At 38.3% G+C, this 23,756-nt stretch overlaps 1 protein-coding gene across 10 annotated transcripts in view; it reads right to left on the bottom strand.

Moving 5' to 3' along the window:
* CCDC141 (coiled-coil domain containing 141) overlaps window positions 1-23,174 on the bottom strand; it is a 238,059-nt gene extending 214,885 nt beyond the window's left edge. For 7 of the 10 annotated variants that reach the window (XM_082690370.1, XM_082690369.1, XM_082690373.1 and 4 more), the window contains exons 1-2: window positions 22,787-23,173; window positions 20,287-20,409 (exon numbers count right to left, since the gene is read on the bottom strand). In XM_082690370.1, coding sequence (XP_082546496.1) covers window positions 20,287-20,409; window positions 22,787-22,888 — 225 coding nt within the window. In that variant the 5' untranslated portion in view covers window positions 22,889-23,173. Of the gene's footprint in view, window positions 1-20,286; window positions 20,410-22,786 lie in introns of all 10 variants that reach the window. The other 3 variants (XM_082690367.1, XM_082690372.1, XM_082690371.1) reach the window with 2 other exon arrangements.
* Window positions 23,175-23,756: the final 582 nt, after the last annotated feature.

The following is a 23,756-nucleotide window of genomic DNA, read 5'->3' as shown; positions in this document are numbered from 1 at the left end:
ATTTTATTTATTTATTTGTCAGAGAGAGAGAAAGAGCCAGCGAGCACAAGCAGGGGGAGCAACAGACAGAGGAAGAAGCAGGCTCCCCACTGAGCAGGGAGCCCCATGCGGGACTCGATCCCAGGACCCTGAGATCATGACCCAAGCCAAAGACAGCCGGTTAACCTACTGAGCCACACAGATATCCTCTTTAATGATTTGTTAACCAACATTAAGCAAAATTAACCAAGGCATAGTAACAGAATCCTTTTGGCTAATTTTAGAATCTGAATTGCATTTGGTTTCCCACATTATCACCATTAGACAACATAACCATAAGAAATCCACTGAACAATATTTGAGCAATGGAAAAATAATGAACAGCAAATTAGTTACACATAAAATTATTAATGAAATATGCAGTAATGCTTCCAGAACTCACGACCAAACAAGTCACAGTTTAATTACTGCCTTCTACTGTCAGCCTTTCACAAAATGGATTAATAAAAGATTTTCTTTTCATTGTCTCAAAATGCCTATGTAATTCATTTGTTAGAAAAAAATTACTTTCTCAAGGAAAATCAATTGCAAGTTACCAAACACATTGCACAAATACATATATTTTTTAAAATGTTACACCAGGAAAAATATTTCTACTTCCTCCTATGACAGTGTCTAATATTTGCTTTATTAATGGCTTTCAAAAATTTCCTACTGGAAATAAATTAGGCTGGTTTTCTTTCATTTCTTGTCCCTGAAAGAAATCTCATCTCCTAATTTTCCCTTTCAGGCCCTACATATATTGGCTTGGTTATAAGCAGACTTCTCCTGAGCTTAAAAAAAAAAATTCTGATTCCTAGAAGGTTTCTTCCTCTTTATTCTCTAAATCTACCTTGTATAATATGATACCCACTAGCTATTTGGAATGTGGCCACTTCAAATTGTGATGTGTATGAAGTACATACTGAATTTCAAAGACTTCATACCAAAAAATTAAAATATCTCATTAATAATTTTATAATGATTACATGTTATTTGATAATATTTTAGATATATGGGGATGAATTAAACATACTAATTTCATTTGTTTCTTTTTACCTTGTTTATTGAGTGAGTTTTGGCAATTTATTGTCTTTAAGTAATTGGTTCATTTCATCTCAGTTTTAGTTGAATTTATGAGCATAGAGTTGTTCATAGTATTCTCATTTTATACTTTTAGTGTCTGTGGCATTTACAGTGACACCTCATGCCTCCTGCTTAACACTGGCCATTTTGCTTTCTCTCTTTTTTCTTTCTCAGTTAGGCTAGAGGCTTATTGATTTCATTGACCTTTTCAAAGAGCAATTCATTTCCCTATTGTTTTCCTGTTTACAATTTCATTGATTTCTGCTCTTTATTCTTTCCTTCATTTTGCTTGCTTTGGTTTTAATTTGCTCTTATTTTTCTAATTTCATAAGGTGGAAACTTAGATTGTTGATTTGAAACATTTATCCTTTTCTACTACAAGTATTTTATGTTCTAAAATTCAAATCTGGCAGTTAGAATATTTAAAATTACATATGTTGGCTTCCATGTGCGGTTTGCATTATAGATTTGTAATTGTTGCTCCTTAATAAGTGTAACACACTAGCCAAGTAGGCTTTTTTCCCACTACATTAATAAAAGTTTAACAGCCTATGCAATCACTGAACCAAAGAATCTTGAGCTCTCAGAAAGCAGTGAGCAAAAGCCTTGGGTAGTTTGGGTTTTTCTAAATTCAATTATGTAAAAATTTGGGATATGTTTTGAGTTGAAAATTAAAGTTTAAAAAAGTGTACTATGAAACTGAGTCTGAGAGCTTGTGATTCTTCAGAGTTCCCTGTCTACTGACTGAGTAATTGAGCTTTTTAAAAAGAAAACCAGAAAGCCATCTATATAAATATGAGTAACGGAGTTGAAAGGTGAGATTGCCTCTTCTAATTTCACTACCTTGACTCAGGGCCTGAAATTTGTACCATGGAAGCCCCCTTACTGCTCCTCTGGCCCCAAACCTGGAGCTTTGGTTTAATTACTCCGCCATGCAGTTCCCATCACTGTGTCTGCAGGACCAAACAGTGGGGACGACAGAGGGAGGAAAAAAGCAATGCAAAGTCACTTCAAGCTCTGAGACCGTAATTCCTCAGGTCAGAGAGGGCTCTCCCCTTCTCAGAGGTGTAGGCACCCCCCTGGTGGCCTCCACCTTCTCCATCACAGCTGCTTCTAGGGGACTGCTTGGGCTAAGGGAAAAAAAAAAGAGCAAAAAACAAAAACAGAAGCAGAGTATTTCCTCCCTTTCTGTATGACCCAAGGAAGCTTGCTTTCTACTGTTCAGATGTGAAACAGAAGACTCTTCTAGAGCTTTTTCTGCCTACCTCCGGGCATACTTCAGGGTATCAACTTGCCTTTAAATCTAAGCTGCGCCACACTGGAGGAAGAAAACAACAACACCGCTGTTTGGTGGTTTGGGGATTCTGATCTCTTCCCCTGATCTACCTGCTAGCTCTTACTTTTCACCATGCTCTGCATACACACATTCGGTAGAATGTTTATAGTTGCCTTTAATGGAGATAGGGTGAAGTGTGTTTACTCCATCTTGCCTGGAACTGGAACCAGTATTCCATTTTCAGACAACTTTTTTAAGATAAAAATTCTAATCTCACTTAAATCCCTGTACCTCGAATATGTGGTGGGAGAGAGAAAGAAGAAACAGGTAATTTGGAAGACGGGGTTAACCAAAAAATCAGAAGTTTGCCTTATTCTCCTGAGGACCAATAGCTTTATGAAATTGTCAAGAGAATGATATAGTCATGCCATTTGAAAAACTCTTGAGTTTTGCACACTTATACGTTATGATATATCTAAGACAAAATCTATATTTAGAAAAGATACATCCTTGGCTAAGTACAATATACAGTTGGGTCTTTTGTAGAGCAGAAGGATCTGTTGCCATCTGGATAGAATGCAAAAAGGGTATTTCTATCCTACCATTTAAGCTAACTCAGCAGTACTGAAGATTGAGAGTAGGAGTGAGTGGGTCCTGTGCTACCATTTTTATCTCTGCTCTCCCTCATTTGTATTTCTTATAACCAAGTTTTGTCCTGTCAGACCAAGACCCTTTTTGTGATAACCAATAAGGACTATGGGTTCTACTTCAATGAAAATTTTTGTTTGTAGATTTATATTTTAAAGAAGCACCATTTTCTAAGCAATAGCCTAGAGACTATAGGCCTATGACCTAAAAAAAAATACTAGTTATAATCCTATCTTTTGACCCAGATTCAAATAAGAATGTGTTTGGCGATAAATAACAGAAAGCCCAACCAACATTGGGTTAAACATCTACGAGTTTACCTATGTCACAACAAGAAGCCTGGGACTCAATATAATCTTCCACAGTATGAAAGAGGCATAAATGGTCAATTTATAAATGTATTCCCCTATTGTTGGACATCATTATTAAATTATTCCATTAAACTATTAAATTAAATTATTGCAATTAAATTATTTATTAAATTTATTAAATTATTCCATTAAAAACATGTGGAAAGGTGCTCAATATCATAGCAAAGGCATTTGCATGTCTATATCCTTACTAGTGTTCTCATTTCCAAGGACAGATTCCAGGAAGTGAGGTTGCCGAGTCACAGAATGTAAGCAGTTTACATTTTAATGCTTGCTAGTTTCCAAAATGATTGTGTCAGTCCAAATTCTCACCAACAGTATGGTAGAATGTTCTTTTCCTTATATTCTGTCATTGGATATTATGACTATCTTGAGTTTTTAATAGTACATTAAGCAAATCATTTTTTTTAATTATTTAGTTTTGCTTCTCAGGCTATTACTGATGTTGAGCATCCCTTTTCTATGTCTATTGGTGATTTGCCCCTCTTCTGTGAATTGTGTATTTCTTATTGATTTTACTGGGTTTTTTGTCTTTTTGACTTTGTTATCAAAATGAAGGATCGTAATTCTTTAACTTTCATATAAACTGCAAATGTATTTCTTCCAGTCTATTGTTTATCCTTTAAATTTGTTCTATGGTATCTGGAAAACTCATATTCATCTCCAGGACAGCCAAATATCACTTTCTCTGTCAAGTTTCCCCTGAATTCCCTGGCAGTTAGTCATTCTTTCCACACTATACCCATAATATTTTGTGCATATCCCTGTGTGCAGAATTATAACTACAAACCTTTTCCTCCTGTTCAAAAAACTATACCAAAATGAAAGTCAAACAGATATATTTTTGAACATTATAATAGATATATTATAATAGATATACTATATAATAGATATATTTTTGAATCTGCTTTCAATTTTCTAAAATTAAATCATTCACAAACTTCAGAATTTTCTTTTCACTAATCATTAGTACAATCATATCATCTTTCATTTTAGAAAATCTTAGTCCCACTTCTCAAGTGTCTCTCCATGAAAACTCTTTATTTTCTTCTTTCTATACCTTTTGTTCATGAGTGCTGACTTCAAAATCTCCAGAGGATGCCACTCTTGTTGTCACCCTCTCTTCTCGTTATCTATTGCTGGTGACAAACTGCTGCAAATTTAGTGGTCTAAAATACTTATTTACTTTGCTCACAATTGCCAACTTGAGCAGGGCTCAGTGGGGAAGATTTTTCTTTGCTCCACACAGTTCAGCTGGGAAGCTTAACCAAGCCTGGAGAATCTACTTCCAAGATGGCTCAGGTGGCTCACTCACATAACTCGCAGGTTGGTTGGCTGTTACCCAAGATCTCAGCCAGGGCTGATGCTGGGAGCCTCGGTTCTTCTCCACATGGGCCTCTCCACAGTGCTACTTGACTTCCTCACCAGTTGGCTGGGTTCCAAGAGTGACTATTGGAATTACAGAAAGTAAAAGCAGCCAGCCTTTTGACACTGGGTCTGGAAACTGGTACAGCATTATTTATGCTGTAATATTTGGGGCAAAGCAATCTGAGAGTCTATCCAGTTTTAAAAGAATGGACACAGACCCCACATCTCAGTGGGAGGAGTGCCTAAGAATTTATGGTCCACTTTAATCTATCATAATCTTCCCATGTACTGTGTCCTAATTTTGTCAAAAAAGTTTCAGTATCTGATATAACCAAGCCATGCACTATTCCCTACAGAAATACGAAAGATGCCTCTCTCTTTCTTGCCAACTATTTGTCACTTGGTGTCCCAGCCCAAAGCAATATGGTGAGTGACTTGTGCTCCCTACAGGCCTATCAGCTTCTGCCAAGGAGTCAAGTCCAACCTAACTACTGAGCCAAGACAAGGGATAAGATAATGTCCTCTCCCAATTTTTTACTCTGCAGTCTCTGTACCTACAAAATGTTCCACTTACAGAATTTCTTCCCCTCTAACAGACCAACTCCCATCAGCACTTCATTAAGTATAATCACACTGAACTGGTGCTTGATCTGAACTACTGACAAATTATTTGTGATATTTGCAATACTAATGTGCCTTAACTTCATGTCTGAGAAGCCTATTGTCATGGCCTCCCTCTTTAACCAACTTCTCTTATACAAATAATATTCTATCAGATTCGCCATGGCACTCTTCAATCTAAAGAATTTGAATTTTATTTCACTCTATACCTCCATAGTACTCACTGGAGTTGAATATCTCAGAAAAGAAATATCCTATAGACTAGGAAAGTGCCAAGTGAGGAAAGGAAAATCACTAGGAAGTTTCACTGTTTCATAATTGTAAGAATACGTTTTTTTGTTGTTTTTTAATGGTAGAAGTTCTCCATTTTTAAACGTATAAAAGAAAAATTAAACTGCCTACTAGCTCCTATTCCCCTAGGAATAGCCTATCTTATTTCAGTGATTTTCTTCAAAATAATCAGTGAAAAATATGGCAGGTCCTTTATATGTGTAGAACACTAAGACACAGATCCCTTTGAGCCACAGAAAAAAGGAATTCTTGTGTACTACTGTTGATGGGAATGCACAGTGGTGCAGCCACTCTGGATGGAAATATGGAGTTTCTCAAAAAGTTGAAAATAGAACTACCCTGTGATTCAGTAATCATACAACTGAGTATTTACCCAAAAAATACAAAAACACTAATTCAAAGGGATATATGCACCCCTCTGCTTATTGCAACATTATTTACAACAGCCAAATTATGGGAGTGCCTGGGTGATTTTTTACCTCAGCTCAGGTCTTGATCTTGGGGTCAAGAGTTCAAGTCCCGAGCAGGGAGGAGTCAAGATGGCGGAGAAGTAGCAAGCTGAGACTGCTTCAGCTAGCCGGAGATCAGCTAGATAGCTTATCTAAAGATTGCAAACACCTGAAAATCCATCGGCAGACCGAAGAGAAGAAGAACAGCAATTCTGGAAACAGAAAAACAACCACTTTCTGAAAGGTAGGACCGGCGGAGAAGTGAATCCAAAGCGACGGGAAGATAGACCCCGGGGGGAGGGGCCGGCTCCCGGCAAGCGGCGGAGCAACCGCGCACAAAATCAGGACTTTTAAAAGTCTGTTCCGCTGAGGGACATCAGTCCAGAGGCTAAACCGGGGCGAAGCCCACGCGGGGTCAGCGTGGCCTCAGGTCCCGCAGGGTCACAGAAGGATCGGGGGTGTCTGAGTGTCGCAGAGCTTGCGGGTATTGGAACGGGAAAGCCGGCTACAGAGACAGAGCCGACAGTAAGCTCCCAGCTCGGTGTTACCTTGAACCGGTCGCAGGCTCGGTGAGCTCGGAGCGCGGCCGGAGGTCAGGCAGACGGGAGTAACTGGGCGCTGTTCTCTGAGGGCGCACTGAGGAGTGGGGCCCTGGGCTCTCGGCTCCTCCGGGCCGGAGACCAGGAGGCCACCATTTGTGTTCCCGTCCTCCGGAACTCTACGGAAAGCGCTCAGGGAACAAAAGCTCCTGAAAGCAAACCCGAGCGGATTACTCACCCCGGCCCCGGGTAAGGGCGGTGTAATTCCGCCTGGGGCAAAGACACTTGAGAATCACTACAACAGGCCCCTCCCCCAGAAGATCAACAAGAAATCCAGCCGAGACCAAGTTCACCTACCAAGGAGTGCGGTTTCAATACCAAGGAGAGCAGCAGAATTCCAGAGGAGGAGAAAGCAAAGCACGGAACTCATGGCTTTTTTCCTGTGATTTTTTTTTAGTCTTGCAGTTAATTTAATTTTTTCTTTTTCATTTTTTTTTTCTTTTTTTCTTTTTCTTCTCGCCTTCGGGTAAAATTTTTTTTTTTTTAACTGTTACCTTTTTCTTTTTTAACGATTTTTTACTAGTTTATCTAATATATATATTTTTTCTTTTTTACATTTTTCTCAGGTGTTTTCTTTTTTTAAAAAAAAATTTTTTTTTTCTTTTCTTTTTTTTTTCTTTCTTTCTTTTTGAACCTCTTTTTATCCCCTTTCTCCCCACTCACGATTTTGGATCTCTTCTAATTTAGTTAAAGCATATTTTCCTGGGGTTGTTGCCACCCTTTTAGTATTTTACTTGCCCCTTCATTTACTCTTATCTGGCCAAAATGACAAGACGTAAAAATTCAACGCAAAAAAAAGAACAAGAGGCAGTACCAAAGGCTAGGGACCTAATCAATACAGACATCGGTAATATGTCAGATCTAGAGTTCAGAATGACAATTCTCAAGGTTCTAGCCGGGCTCGAAAAAGGCATGGAAGATATTAGAGAAACCCTCTCGAGAGATATAAAAGCCCTTTCTGGAGAAATAAAAGAACTAAAATCTAACCAAGTTGAAATCAAAAAAGCTATTAATGAGGTGCAATCAAAAATGGAGGCTCTAACTGCTAGGATAAATGAGGCAGAAGAAAGAATTAGTGATATAGAAGACCAAATGACAGAGAATAAAGAAGCTGAGCAAAAGAGGGACAAACAGCTACTGGACCACGAGGGGAGAATTCGAGAATTAAGTGACACCATAAGACAAAACAACATTAGAATAATTGGGATTCCAGAAGAAGAAGAAAGAGAGAGGGGAGCAGAAGGTATACTGGAGAGAATTATTGGGGAGAATTTCCCCAATATGGCAAAGGGAACGAGCATCAAAATTCAGGAGGTTCAGAGAACGCCCCTCAAAATCAATAAGAATAGGCCCACACCCCGTCACCTAATAGTAAAATTTACAAGTCTCAGTGACAAAGAGAAAATCCTGAAAGCAGCCCGGGAAAAGAAGTCTGTAACATACAATGGTAAAAATATTAGATTGGCAGCTGACTTATCCACAGAGACCTGGCAGGCCAGAAAGAGCTGGCATGATATTTTTAGAGCACTAAACGAGAAAAACATGCAGCCCAGAATACTATATCCAGCTAGGCTATCATTGAAAATAGAAGGAGAGATTAAAAGCTTCCAGGACAAACAACAACTGAAAGAATTTGCAAATACCAAACCAGCTCTACAGGAAATCTTGAAAGGGGTCCTCTAAGCAAAGAGAGAGCCTACAAGTGGTAGATCAGAAAGGAACAGAGACCATATACAATAACAGTCACCTTACAGGCAATACAATGGCACTAAATTCATATCTCTCAATAGTTACCCTGAATGTGAATGGGCTAAATGCCCCTGTCAAAAGACACAGGGTATCAGAATGGATAAAAAAACAAAACCCATCTATATGTTGCCTCCAAGAAACTCATTTTAAGCCCGAAGACACCTCCAGATTTAAAGTGAGGGGGTGGAAAAGAATTTACCATGCTAATGGACATCAGAAGAAAGCAGGAGTGGCAATCCTTATATCAGATCAATTAGATTTTAAGCCAAAGACTATAATAAGAGATGAGGAAGGACACTATATCATACTCAAAGGGTCTGTCCAACAAGAAGATTTAACAATTTTAAATATCTATGCCCCCAACGTGGGAGCAGCCAACTATATAAACCAATTAATAACAAAATCAAAGAAACACATCAACAACAATACAATAATAGTAGGGGACTTTAACACTCCCCTCACTGAAATGGACAGGTCATCCAAGCAAAAGATGAGCAAGGAAATAAAGGCCTTAAACGACACACTGGACCAGATGGACATCACAGATATATTCAGAACATTTCATCCCAAAGCAACAGAATACACATTCTTCTCTAGTGCACATGGAACATTCTCTAGAATAGATCACATCCTCGGTCCTAAATCAGGACTCAACCGGTATCAAAAGATTGGGATCATTCCCTGCATATTTTCAGACCACAATGCTCTAAAGCTAGAACTCAACCACAAAAGGAAGTTTGGAAAGAACCCAAATACATGGAGACTAAACAGTATCCTTCTAAAGAATGAATGGGTCAACCGGGAAATTAAAGAAGAATTGAAAAAAATCATGGAAACAAATGATAATGAAAATACAACGGTTCAAAATCTGTGGGACACAATAAAGGCAGTCCTGAGAGGAAAATATATAGCGGTACAAGCCTTTCTCAAGAAACAAGAAAGGTCTCAGGTACACAACCTAACCCTACACCTAAAGGAGCTGGAGAAAGAACAAGAAAGAAACCCTAAGCCCAGCAGGAGAAGAGAAATCATAAAGATCAGAGCAGAAATCAATGAAATAGAAACCAAAAAAACAATAGAAAAAATCAACGAAAGTAGGAGCTGGTTCTTTGAAAGAATTAATAAAATTGATAAACCCCTGGCCCGACTTATCAAAAAGAAAAGAGAAAGGACCCAAATAAATAAAATCATGAATGAAAGAGGAGAGATCACAACTAACACCAAAGAAATACAAACTATTATAAGAACATACTATGAGCAACTCTACGGCAATAAATTTGACAATCTGGAAGAAATGGATGCATTCCTAGAAACATATAAACTACCACAACTGAACCAGGAAGAAATAGAAAGCCTGAACAGACCCATAACCAGTAAGGAGATTGAAACAGTCATTAAAAATCTCCAAACAAACAAAAGCCCAGGGCCAGATGGCTTCCCGGGGGAATTCTACCAAACATTTAAAGAAGAACTAATTCCTATTCTCCTGAAACTGTTCCAAAAAATAGAAATGGAAGGAAAACTTCCAAACTCATTTTATGAGGCCAGCATCACCTTGATCCCAAAACCAGACAAGGATCCCACCAAAAAAGAGAGCTATAGACCGATATCCTTGATGAACACAGATGCGAAAATACTCAACAAAATACTAGCCAATAGGATTCAACAGTACATTAAAAAGATTATTCACCACGACCAAGTGGGATTTATTCCAGGGCTGCAAGGTTGGTTCAACATCCGCAAATCAGTCAATGTGATACAACACATCAATAAAAGAAAGAACAAGAACCATATGATACTTTCAATAGATGCTGAAAAAGCATTTGACAAAGTACAGCATCCCTTCCTGATCAAAACTCTTCAAAGTGTAGGGATAGAGGGCACATACCTCAATATCATCAAAGCCATCTATGAAAAACCCACCGCAAATATCATTCTCAATGGAGAAAAACTGAAAGCTTTTCCACTAAGGTCAGGAACACGGCAGGGATGTCCATTATCACCACTGCTATTCAACATAGTACTAGAGGTCCTAGCCTCAGCAATCAGACAACAAAAGAAAATTAAAGGCATCCAAATCGGCAAAGAAGAAGTCAAATTATCACTCTTCGCAGATGATATGATACTATATGTGGAAAACCCAAAAGACTCTACTCCAAAACTGCTAGAACTTATACAGGAATTCAGTAAAGTGTCAGGATATAAAATCAATGCACAGAAATCAGTTGCATTTCTCTACACCAACAGCAAGACAGAAGAAAGAGATATTAAGGAGTCAATCCCATTTACTATTGCATCCAAAACCATAAGATACCTAGGAATAAACCTAACCAAAGAGACACAGAATCTATACTCAGAAAACTATAAAGTACTCATGAAAGAAATTGAGGAAGACACAAAGAAATGGAAAAATGTTCCATGCTCCTGGATTGGAAGAATAAATATTGTGAAAATGTCTATGCTACCTAAAGCAATCTACACATTTAATGCAATTCCTATCAAAGTACCATCCATCTTTTTCAAAGAAATGGAACAAATAATGTTAAAATTTATATGGAACCAGAAAAGACCTCGAATAGCCAAAGGGATATTGAAAAAGAAAGCCAACGTTGGTGGCATCACAATTCCGGACTTCAAGCTCTATTACAAAGCTGTCATTATCAAGACAGCATGGTACTGGCACAAAAACAGACACATAGATCAATGGAACAGAATAGAGAGCCCAGAAATAGACCCTCAAATCTATGGTCAACTCATCTTCGACAAAGCAGGAAAGAATGTCCAATGGAAAAAAGACAGCCTCTTCAATAAATGGTGCTGGGAAAATTGGACAGCCACATGCAGAAAAATGAAATTGGACCATTTCCTTACACCACACACGAAAATAGACTCAAAATGGATGAAGGACCTCAATGTGCGAAAGGAATCCATCAAAATCCTTGAGGAGAACACAGGCAGCAACCTCTTCGACCTCTGCCGCAGCAACATCTTCCTAGGAACAATGCAAAAGGCAAGGGAAGCAAGGGAAAAAATGAACTATTGGGATTTCATCAAGATCAAAAGCTTTTGCACAGCAAAGGAAACAGTTAACAAAATCAAAAGACAACTGACAGAATGGGAGAAGATATTTGCAAACGACATATCAGATAAAGGACTAGTGTCCAGAATCTATAAAGAACTTAGCAAACTCAACACCCAAAGAACAAATAATCCAATCAAGAAATGGGCAGAGGACATGAACAGACATTTCTGCAAAGAAGACATCCAGATGGCCAACAGACACATGAAAAAGTGCTCCATATCACTCGGCATCAGGGAAATACAAATCAAAACCACAATGAGATATCACCTCACACCAGTCAGAATGGCTAAAATCAACAAGTCAGGAAATGACAGATGCTGGCGAGGATGTGGAGAAAGGGGAACCCTCCTACACTGTTGGTGGGAATGCAAGCTGGTGCAGCCACTCTGGAAAACAGCATGGAGGTTCCTCAGAATGTTGAAAATAGAACTGCCCTATGACCCAGCAATTGCACTATTGGGTATTTACCCTAAAGATACAAATGTAGTGGTCCAAAGGGGCACATGCACCCGAATGTTTATAGCAGCAATGTCCACAATAGCCAAACTATGGAAAGAACCTAGATGTCCATCCACAGATGAATGGATCAAGAAGATGTGGTATATATACACAATGGAATACTATGCAGCCATCAAAAGAAATGAAATCTTGCCATTTGCAACAACATGGATGGAACTAGAGCGTATCATGCTTAGCGAAATAAGTCAAGCAGAGAAAGACAACTATCATATGATCTCCCTGATATGAGGAAGTGGTGATGCAACATGGAGGCTTAAGTGGGTAGGAGAAGAATAAATGAAACAAGATGGGATTGGGAGGGAGACAAACCATAAGTGACTCTTAATCTCACAAAACAAACTGAGGGTTGCTGGGGGGAGGGGGTTTGGGAGAAGGGGGTGGGATTATGGACATTGGGGAGGGTATGTGCTTTGGTGAGTGCTGTGAAGTGTGTAAACCTGGTGGTTCACAGACCTGTACCCCTGAGGATAAAAATATATGTTTATAAAAAAAAAAAAAAAAAAAAAAAGAAAGGACAAATACCCAACTTTTGTAGCAGCATGGACGGGACTGGAAGAGATTATTATGCTGAGTGAAATAAGTCAAGCAGAGAGAGTCAATTATCATATGGTTTCACTTATTTGTGGAGCATAACAAATAGCATGGAGGACATGGGGAGTTAGAGAGGAGAAGGGAGTTGGGGGAAATTGGAAGGGGAGGTGAACCATGAGAGACTATGGACTCTGAAAAACAATCTGAGGATTTTGAAGGGGTGGGGGGTGGGAGTTTGGGGTACTAGGTGGTGGGTATTATAAAGGGCACAAATTGCATGGAGCACTGGGTGTGGTGAAAAATAATGAATACTGTTATGCTGAAAATAAACAATAAATTAAAAAAAAAAAAAAAAAGAATAGCAAATATAAAAAAATCATAATAATCTACTTGAAAAGTCAACAGGAAAGATTTTAAAATCATCTGATGCTTGGGACAAGTTGAAACACTTTTTTTCTTCCTAGTCATGGATAATGGAGAAATAATCATATATTGATATTCAAATGTATTTTCTAATTAACATACCAATAAAATATTTCCAAAAAAAAAAAAAAAAAAGAGTTCAAGTCCCACACTGAATTCCACACTGGGTGTGGAGCCCACTTTAAAAAATTAGTAAGTTAAAAAAATAGCCAAATTATGGAAAGAGCCCAAATTTCCATCAACTGATGAATGAATAAAGACGATATGGTATACATAGACAATGAAATATTATTCAACCATTAAAGGAATGAAATCCACAGGGCACCTGGGGGGCTCAGTGGGTTAAGCCTCTGCCTTTGGCTCAGGTCATTATCTCAGGGTCCTGGGATTGAGCCCCACATCTGGCTCTCTGCTCAGTGGGGAGCCTGCTTTCCCCTCTCTCTCTCTCTGCCTGCTGCTCTGTCTACTTGTCATCTCTCTCTCTCTCTCGCTCTCTCTCTCTGTCAAATAAATAAATAAATAACAAAATCTTTTAAAAAAATAAATAAAGGGATGAAATCTTGCCGTTTGCAACAACATTGTTGGAGCCAGAGAGCACAATACTAAGCAAAATAAGCCAATCAGAGAAGGACAATATGATTTCACTCATATGTGGAATTTAAGAAACAAAACAATTGAACAAAGGCAGGGGGGAAGACAAACCAAAACCAGACTCTCAACTACAGAGAATAAAAAGATGGTTACCACAGCAAAGGTTGGTGGGGGTATGGGTGAAATAGGTGATGGGGATTGGGAATACACTTATCTTGATGGGCACTGTATAATATATGGAATTGCTGAATCACTCTATTTATACCAGAAACTAATATAACACTGTATATTAACTACACTAGAATTAAATTTATAAAAAAATTTTAATATTGGAATTTGGAAGGTACGAATTAATCTTACCTCTCTCCCCTCAAGATTTCAAATCAACTGAAAATTGACATCAAGTTCAGATATGGGTCAAAATAGCGCCTCTCATTACCATAAAACTAGACCAAAGAATGGGCTGACTTGACTTTCTATTTTTTCTTCTTAAAATCTAGTCATTGGGACCTGCCTGTGAAGAGAGTTGAGTCTGAGACACAGACATACATTCAGCTGCCCTAGAAGGTAAGATTGCAGCCTGCCTCTGCCAGGCAAGGATTTCCAGCCAGGTCAGCGGTAAAGAACATGTGGCCCAGGAGTAGACAGTGTCTGCAGGTAGAGACCATGAGGTTGGCATCCCCATGGCTGCCACTTCTTTCCCTAGTCTCACCAATCAGGTACACAAGGTCCCAACCCCCTCATTCCTGTAGGGAAAGAGGAGAGATGGGTGAAAACATCTAAGAGAGTAGCATTTCTGAGAGGGTAGAATTTTCTGACTTGTGAGTCTATAGGAAAATAGGCAAAGAGTGGAAATGGATATCCTATATGAAGTAAACATTCAGGGTAAAATACTGCTATGATGCAGATAATATACTATAGGTTAGTTCTCTTCCAATACTGTCCTAAAGGGTTCCATCATATTCTCAACATACATGTTAAAATTTTCTCTAGTGTATAAATATATACAATTAAGTCATACAGATTTACTTTATTCTTCATTCTTTTTTTTTTTTAAGATTTTATTTATTTATTTGCCAGAGAGAAAGAGCGCGTGAGCGAGCACAGGCAGGCTGAGTTGCAGCAGAGGCAGAGGGAGAAGCAGGCTCCTCGCCAAGCAAGGAGCCCAATGTGGTACTTGATCCTAAGCGCTGGGATCATGACGTGAGCTGAAAGCAGCTGCTTAACCAACTGAGCCACCCAGGCGTCCCTTTATTCTTCATTCTTAAAGGACTTTATTAGGAAAGTAAAAAGACAACTCAGAGAATGGGAGAAAATGTTGGCAAATCATATACCTGATAAGGGATTAATATCCAGAATATATAAATAACTCCTAAATTCAACAACAAAAAACAAACAACCTGATTAAAAAGTGGGGAAAATACTTGAATAGACATTTCTCCAAAGAAGATACACAATTGTCTAAACACATGAAAAAGGGGTTAATATCATTAGTCATTAGGGAAATATAAAACGAAACCACCACAAGATACCACTTCACACACAGTAGAATAACTATAATGAAAAACACAGAAAATAGCAAGTTTGGACAAGGATGTAAAGAAATTGGAACACATGTATGTTGCTGGTAGGAATCTGCTCCTAAATCTAGTAATATGTACAGCTGATGTGAAAATTTTTTGGTGTTTCTTCAAAAAGTAAAATGTACCCCAAATAACTGAAAATAGGTATTCCAATACTTTATGCCAACGTTCATTTTAGAATTATCTATAACAGTTGAAAAGTGGAAACAACCCAAGTGTCCATCAAAGTATGAATGGATAAATAAAATGTGGTATATCCATACAATAAAGTATTACTCATAAAAAGGAATAAAGTTCTGATGCATGCTACAACATGGATGAATCTTGAAAACATTACATGCTAAGTGAAATAAAGCCTACCAGAAAGAACATATATATGAGTGAGTCCATTTTTAAGAAGCACCTAAAATGGACAAATTTGTAGAGGCAGAAAGTAGATTTGAGAAGGCAGGAATAGGAGTCATTACTTAATAGGTGAGGAGTTTATATTTGAGGTGAAGAAAAGGTTTGGGAAACAGTGGTGATGGTTGCACAACACTGTGAGTGTAATTAATGCCATAGAAATGTATACTTAAAAATAGTTGAAAGTGCAAATTTCATGCTATATATATTTTACCACAGTAAAAAAATTTTAAGGGCGCCTGGGTGGTTCAGTGGGTTAAGCCGCTGCCTTCGGCTCAGGTCATGATCTCAGGGTCCTGGGATCGAGTCTCGCATTGGGCTCTCTGCTCAGCAGGGAGCCTGCTTCCCTCTCTCTCTCTCTGCCTGCCTCTCCGTCTACTTGTGATTTTCTCTCTGTCAAATAAATAAATAAAATCTTTAAAAAAAAATTTTAAGTACTATATTCTTAGTAAATACTCAAGTTTATAGTAGAAAAATCACACTATTCCTTATGTATAGCAAGTTTTAATAAGACTTTTAGCTTTACTACTAATGTATTTTGACTATTCCTCATACATTCATTTCTAACTAAGTAAATGGAAATAGGACAAATATAATTATTCCCTGGGTTAGAAATTTAGTCAGAATCAGGGAACCAATAGATTTATAAGTCAAATCAGAGGTGAAATTTAGTATTCTATACTCAAAAGGGTCATTCTTCACTGAATGCAATTATGGTATATGTACAAATACAGGAGCCAGTGGCTGGAAGTTTGTTTGGTTTGTATAATTCCTTTGGACAGTTGCGAGGTAGCTATTTTTAGCCAGATGCTGAGGAGAATATTCTCAGCATCATCCTTAACATAATTCCAATTCCTCTTTCCTCCTAGAACCACTTAGAAATGTAATGTTGAGACCAGCCATAGGCAAATCTTTACCTGATTTAAATCTCTCTCCCTGTTCCCATATTTCTTCTTTCTTGTTAGAAATAATTTGAGTACGGTTTAAGAATCTAGATGACTTTTGGGAGTTAATGTTTTTTGCACATGATTATGTTTTCACCACTGAAAAACAGGGAAATTTTTTTTTTCTGGACATTCCACTGGAATTAAATGTTATACTGCCGAAAGGAAAATAGCATCTTCAGGGTATAGACATTACCAACATTAAAAAAACTGATAAAAGTTCTGTTTTTCCAGAAATTTCCCTTTTAGTCTAAGTTACTAGTGTTTGAGATATCCAAATTCCTCTGATACATTAATTACTAGCAGAATATTTATGCCACTTTTTCTTTTAAAAGCAGCAGGTATATACATGTATCATCGCAAATTTTCTTTTTTTAGGTGTTTGAGGGTAACTATTTTTATCATAATTTTTCATATGAAAAACCTGAGACCAGAGAGGCTAACTGCTATGCCCAAATTAAAGTAGACTGAACCCTACAACCTCACAACACCACTTACACAGCATTCTTCTTTATAATTAGAACAAGTTGCAGGGCCCTGTGCATAGGAAAAGGACTGGAATGAATATTAAAAATTAAATATTATTGGCTTATTGAACTACTAATGTTCTTATCATTCAAGAAGCTCATATTAAAACTAACTTGGAGGGGCGCCTGGGTGGCTCAGTGGGTTAAGCCGCTGCCTTCGGCTCAGGTCATGATCTCAGGGTCCTGGGATCGAGTCCCGCATCGGGCTCTCTGCTCAGCAGGGAGCCTGCTTCCCTCTCTCTCTCTCTGCCTGCCTCTCCGACTACTTGTGATTTCTCTCTGTCAAATAAATAAATAAAATCTTTAAAAAAAAAAAAAATAATAAATAAATAAATAAATAAATAAATAAATAAAACTAACTTGGATGCAACAGTTTTGTACTACAGGTTTGTGCCTACACTGACAGCATAATAGCTAATAAATTGGTTAAATTCATGGTAAATTCTATACATCAGCAATATGGAATTTACCTTTTTATTATATTATTTTTAAAATTGTTTTAGACTTTATTTATTGATTGATTGATTCATTTATTTACTTATTTGACAGAGTGAAGGAGCACAAGCAGGGGGACAGCCGCAGGAGAGGGAAAAGCAGGCTCCTCACTGAGCAGGGAATCTGACTTTGGGGTTGCTTCCCAACATCTTCTGGGATCATGACCTGAGCCAAAGGCAGCCACTTAACTGACTGAGCTACCCAAGCGCCCCACCCTTTTATTTTTTTAAGAAGTTTTTTTAACAGCAAATCTGGAACAGACTTCAGATTCCTTGACTTCTATTTTTTAATCAATAACATTGGAAGATGATGCTACTACTTAAAATTTCTTTGGGGGTTGGGTGGTTAAGTTGACAGTGATAGATGGGGTTGAGGAAGGTATGGGAAATGGACATAAAGAGGTCACGACTAGAGGTCTACATGAAGCCAAAAGGCCTTTTTACTGAGACCTCACGTACTTAGATCCACTCACTCACAGAGAGGGAGAATGGCCCCATGATCCCATGGCACACTATGGTGAGATCCACAATAGATATGAAGCTTTGGTCTATCATCTCTCTTCATTTTACAGTTAAAAAGCCTGAAGTCTGGAAGGCTAGTCCATAACCAGGAGACTAGCATGAAAGGACAACAGGACTTCGGAATCTAGAACCACAAGCACCTGCTGAGTATGGATCCCGTTAAATGGGAAGCTCTCTCCACCACCCCTGACCTCACTGAGCTCCTAATTGATTTAAGTATGAAAAATTAAGAATAGCTGCTGTAGAGCTGAACTATTTTGCCTAAGACAGCATTACCCCTGAGTTGTGCGGTCTTGGACAGGAATAGGGGTGGAAGAAAGGAGGGAGCCTAAAAGACCCAGACTTCCGTGAGCTTCCCCACCACTCAGATTTCAGTAGTAGACTTGCAAATGCTCACTGGGCATGAAGTGTTAGTGGAAGTGTTAGGGGAAGGGATGTGGTTTCAAGTCCAAGTTAACTTCAAGCATAAACAGTTGGCAGGTATATAAGAGGGAACTGGGGACACAAGAGACCATGAGAAAGTAAACCTCTGGGGACAAGCAGGAATTTTGAGGAAGCATTGGGTTTCCACAGTTCATGGAATTCAGTTTATTTGCATAGCAGCCACAGCCAGACTTTGAATTTTCAGCCGAATTACACTAGTTAGGGGCATAATCAGAGCTAAAACATAGATCTTTTGATTCCTGGTTCAATGTTCTTCCACATCATAATGTGTTCTTTTCTTATATACAAAGAACTTCCTGGTGGCCAGGGATTTCTACTTTGAAAAACAACACAGAGCCCAGAGCCTAGAGCCCAGAACTGCCTAAACAGGAGAATAAATTCTGGATTCTAACGGCTCCGTCCTTCAGTACTAATTCTTTCTTCCACTTTCCAGTCTGATGTACCCAATTAATTTTACTACTCTCCAATCAGGAAACCGCTGTCTGTATATATCAGATGCAGTTTAGATCTGCTCCTAAATCTAGGAAGCAAGTATAAAATCCAGGCTAGATGTTCAAAGAAGCCAGTACTATTAAAGCACTAAAAACACGAGTCATTGCTGGCTGTCTGATCAAACCTCTTTGATCTTAGTGAAGGCATTCATTTACTTAAGAGTTCTTACTCACAGGGCTGGCTGCATCCCTGGGCTCCATTTTTAGAAAGGGACACCACTTGGGGTTTGAAGTGACTTTGTCTGCCGCTATTTTGAAATTTTTAATAATTTGATTTCTAAGTTTGTGTTTTGTAAGTAAAGTCCAAAGGGAAAACAGAGGAAGTGCTGGGGGATTGGTGCCTTATCTCACATGGGGTCCTGCCTCCCAGAGAGTCTCTGCTATCCTTTCTACTCCCCTCCCTTGTTCAATGACCTCTGCCATCTGCCCTGTGGGGGTCAGGGCACAGCTGGGGAAAGGCTGGGATCAGGCCCACACCCTGTGCACTCAGCCATGGCCAGGGCCCAGAGCCTGTGAGGATGTGTCCTCCGCCAGCGTGTATCCCATATCTGAAGGAGCTAACAGTAAATAGCAGATAAAATACAATGTGACAGGTCAAGAAAAAGTTTTTTCTTGCTTTTTGAACAAAAAGCCCACCTTTTTATTTTGCACTAAGCCCCACAAATTATGTATCTGGCCCTGAATTAGTATCTTACCTGGCAATCTCAAGCTAATGTTATTTTTAGATTCTGAACTAAATAGCCACACAAATATGGAGTAATAACTCTGATTTTACTAAAATTATTATTTGGTTTCAAGAACTCTTAATATTAAATACAAAATCAGATCTTTTCAAAAGTTCAACAGAAGGAAAATAAGCTTCTATATTATTCTTGCCAGCAGGTATGATTAACAACAGGAACTTTGGATCTGTTGTAGCGACTTGACAGTATAATGGATGAAATGGAAAAATGATGGAATTTTTTTTTTTTTCACTGAGACAGCCAGGAAAAAAATCAGTTATTTCTCCACAAAAAAAATAGTATCACTCCATATTTTCTATAACATTAGGGAAAGTTTTTAAAAAATCTTGTCACCTCTCTCCAATCCTAGTATTTGCTCATAAATAACTATAGCACTTTTCCATTATCTATATGGCACTATATTTAATGGCAATAGGACAGTGAGGTCAGAAGAATCAAGAGGAAGTATAAGAAATGGATTTTTATTTATTTATTTATTTATTTTTGGCATCTGCTTCACATTTTAATATCTTACCTTGAGCTTGCCCAAAAGAAGTTCATGATCATGAAGAAGCTTTTTGGTCTCATCTTGACTGCTACCAATTTCTAGAAGATTGGGCTGTGATTCAGCCAACTGAAGTTGCACCCACTTGCCACACTATAAATAAAAATGAAACAAAATACACTTTTAGTTCCTCTTGTTTCTTCCCCTTTACCGCTCTCCTTTTTTTCCTTCCTTCTTTCCTTTCTTTTTTACAGTTTCAGTTATACTGTGAACAGTTTATTCCTTCCATAGAGATAGGCTTTACTGACATTGAAATCTAACAGGTTTGATATAAATCCATGCCCTGTCTTTTCCTTCATTCTTAGGGTAAATTCTTTTCTCTTGGCATACTGTATTTAAATTAAAAATTCTCAAATGAAGAACAGATACAATAGATTAGGTATTAGTGACTATTACGATCAAATGAAGAACAGATACAATAGATTAGGTATTAGTGACTATTACGAAGTTATAGAACATGCTACATAATTGTACATTATCTCTCACAAAACTTAATTCCATAAAAATAGTGAGATTGCACCTGGGCAAATAGGATGCAAGCTTCACCAAGGGGAAAATGTTTTATAAATGGTATTTAGGCTGATCAGAGTCTTTACATTGACCTCGCTGGTTCAACTGGGAAGAATAAGCAGCAGAGGAAGGAACAGATTTTTATCCTACATTAAAGTAAAAACATAACATTTTCCAATTTTTGTTGTTCAGTAATCAATAATATATGTATGATAATGTCAATAAATTTAGATGCATGTGAAACAGATGTATGAATGCGGCCAATTTGTTTCCAACATGTAGGACACTTTCGCTGCTCCAATATATAATTCACTGTTGCACTTCCTGAGGAATTACTTTTCTAAGAAGCAGCAACTGATTAAGCAAGAGGAACCGTTAAAAGGTACTGCACACGGATAAGCAAATTGCTGAAAAGAAATGAAAAAAATGTGTAGCTGGTCCATATCATGAGTGCCCTAAGACCATTTGGAAACAAACCCATACAGATTAGACACCAACACTTCTATTTCTTTAAGGTGGACTTTCTACTCTGAATAGCTTGAGATTTATTTTATTTGGGACAGCATTTAGTTAAAGCAGTGAAGGGTGGCCAGAGGGAACATTCTTAGAAACACGATCAAGTTAAAATAAGTATTCCCAGCATAATTTTGGGATTTTTTTCCCCCTGTATAGTCAAATGAACTCTGATTCTCCTATAATTTATCCCATACACATTATCCCTCTTCCTGCTCTAAGAAATGTTTCCTATTTGAAGGAAAGAAAAGTTGACTTCTTTCAAACAATGAGTTTGCCTCTTTTCCCTCACTGGTTGAAATTTGTAGTTACTCAAATCATCATAAAATCACATGTAAATCATCAATTTTTGCTACCTCTGCTTCAGGCTTCTTTCCATGTCCACCCACTGCCTTTGAAAGGACTTGAGGGCCAGGGAATCACCAGAGGTGCTGTTTACACGGGGTTGGTTCTCAAGAGCACTGGGAATCACACCAGTAGGAGCACTTTACGTTGTGATCTAGAGGGAATCGTTTTGCTCAGTATCAACTTCTGTTTTCCTGTTACAAATTTTCATATTAATGTAAAATTCACAGCAATTAAGTTAAATTAAACAGGCCTCAGTCACGGCTTCTAACAAAGGCCAGAGAAATCAGGTTGATGAGGTCCTGAAAGTAACTGGATGGTGAGCACTGGCTTGTTTGCCTTGTTCCCTTCATTAAACACTGAATTCCTGAAGTAGTGACTTGTCTAAATCCAAGCACAATGCTTCAGGGGTTTTTGCAAGACATTCCATAGGAAATAAAATCATGGATGTCTTCTTCGACCTAAAGGTATGTGGCCATCATTGCAAACCAGCAAATTACTTGACATAAAATATGCAATAGCCCTAAGCCTCAAGTGTTTCAACTTCCTGCTGATAAGGACAAATTTGACGCCTGCCCTTTGCACCTTCCCTGGTAGGGTCTTCATTCTCCCAAAATGTGATAAGGATTCACTAGTGCCTTTACCATGGCAAAAGCAGTGCTGCCGAGGGCACATGTCTGAGCCTCCCATTAGGTGTTCCCTGCCCTCCATCGTGTTCGAAATAGCACCAGCCTGTTTCTGCTGGGAACGTCCTCTTCCCTCCTCCATCACAGCCACTCTCAAAAATCACTAACATTTTACAGGTCCACCTGACTCTCCAGCCTGGTAATCATGAACTTGCAGTCATGAGTAGCTTGGCTTTAAAAATAAAATTGAAAGTATATGGTAGAGTTTTTTGTTTTTGTTTTCATTAAGCTGCTACAGATGTTTTCTGGCTAACTGAAAGAGAAACCATAGTGAATTGCTGAAACTTACAAGTAAGACGTACTTGCTGTGCTATTTTCTATATGCTGAGTCCTGCCGACTATGTGGAATGTTCTTTAGGATTATTAACACCCTGCAAAAAGCCATCTGCCACAGAGAAAAAAGAAAGTTGTCTTACCTTTACCACAGCTATCACGATTTTGGAGTCCCCAGCCTGAACAGCTACTGAACTGACTGTTGTCGTCGAAAACTCCACATCAGGACTTCCTTGGCTGGACATGGCACGTTAGAACCAGAATTTATACTCTGGACAGCCTCTGGACAGATGTGTGTCTGCTGGTCATTTCAGAAGGCAGTCACTGGGGTTACTTGGATTCATTCAGGGGAAGAGCTCAGCTCATACTGATTACTCTGCCAAAAGGAAAGAACAGGAGGTTAAAAATAGACAACCCCATTGAGTTTATCACGAGAGGGGGAGAGAGAGAAGAGAAGGAAAAAGAATCGCCACACCCCTGGTATGGTAACACTAAGTGCCTGATATTTTTGCCATTATCTTAAATGGGGAGGGCAGCTTCTAGCTCTCTGCCTATCAGTTGATGTTTAACAGCAAATGAAAAAAAAAATTACATCCTGACAACCCAAATTCATTTTGCCATTGAATCTTTATGGTTAGGGTGGACTTTGAAACCAACCAGTCACGGACCTGGATATCAATCCTTTCAAGATTTTTAAGTCTCCCTTATGCAAAGAAAACCCCCCAAAATGTACTTTAAAAATAAGTTCTAGTGTGTATTTTGGGATTAAGCCACAGAAGTGCTTATAATTTTAGATTAATTTGCTTCTCTAAAACTTACTGCCTTTTGTCAAATGAAGTTTATGAGGCATGGTCACATTTTCTCAGGGCTTCAGATTTCTTAGGGACATTTTAAAAATATTTCAATAAACAATTATCAATAGAGATCTACCATTTCAGGATTTCTTTGTGACTACTTTACTCCATTCACCAGCATTTTCAAATTCAATTATCACAACTAACAGGAAGTAATATACCTTGCTATTACCTTTAAATAGTAGCAAGAAAACCAATTTCTTTTGTTTAATTAAGGGTTAATTCTGTATATTTTACTACAATTTTTTTTTTTAAAGAT

The sequence above is a fragment of the Mustela nivalis genome (assembly GCF_964662115.1).
Source record: "Mustela nivalis genome assembly, chromosome: 11".
NCBI lineage: Eukaryota > Metazoa > Chordata > Mammalia > Carnivora > Mustelidae > Mustela > Mustela nivalis.
Note: the sequence above shows the minus strand (reverse complement) of the source record. Positions and strands in the feature narration are given on the sequence as shown.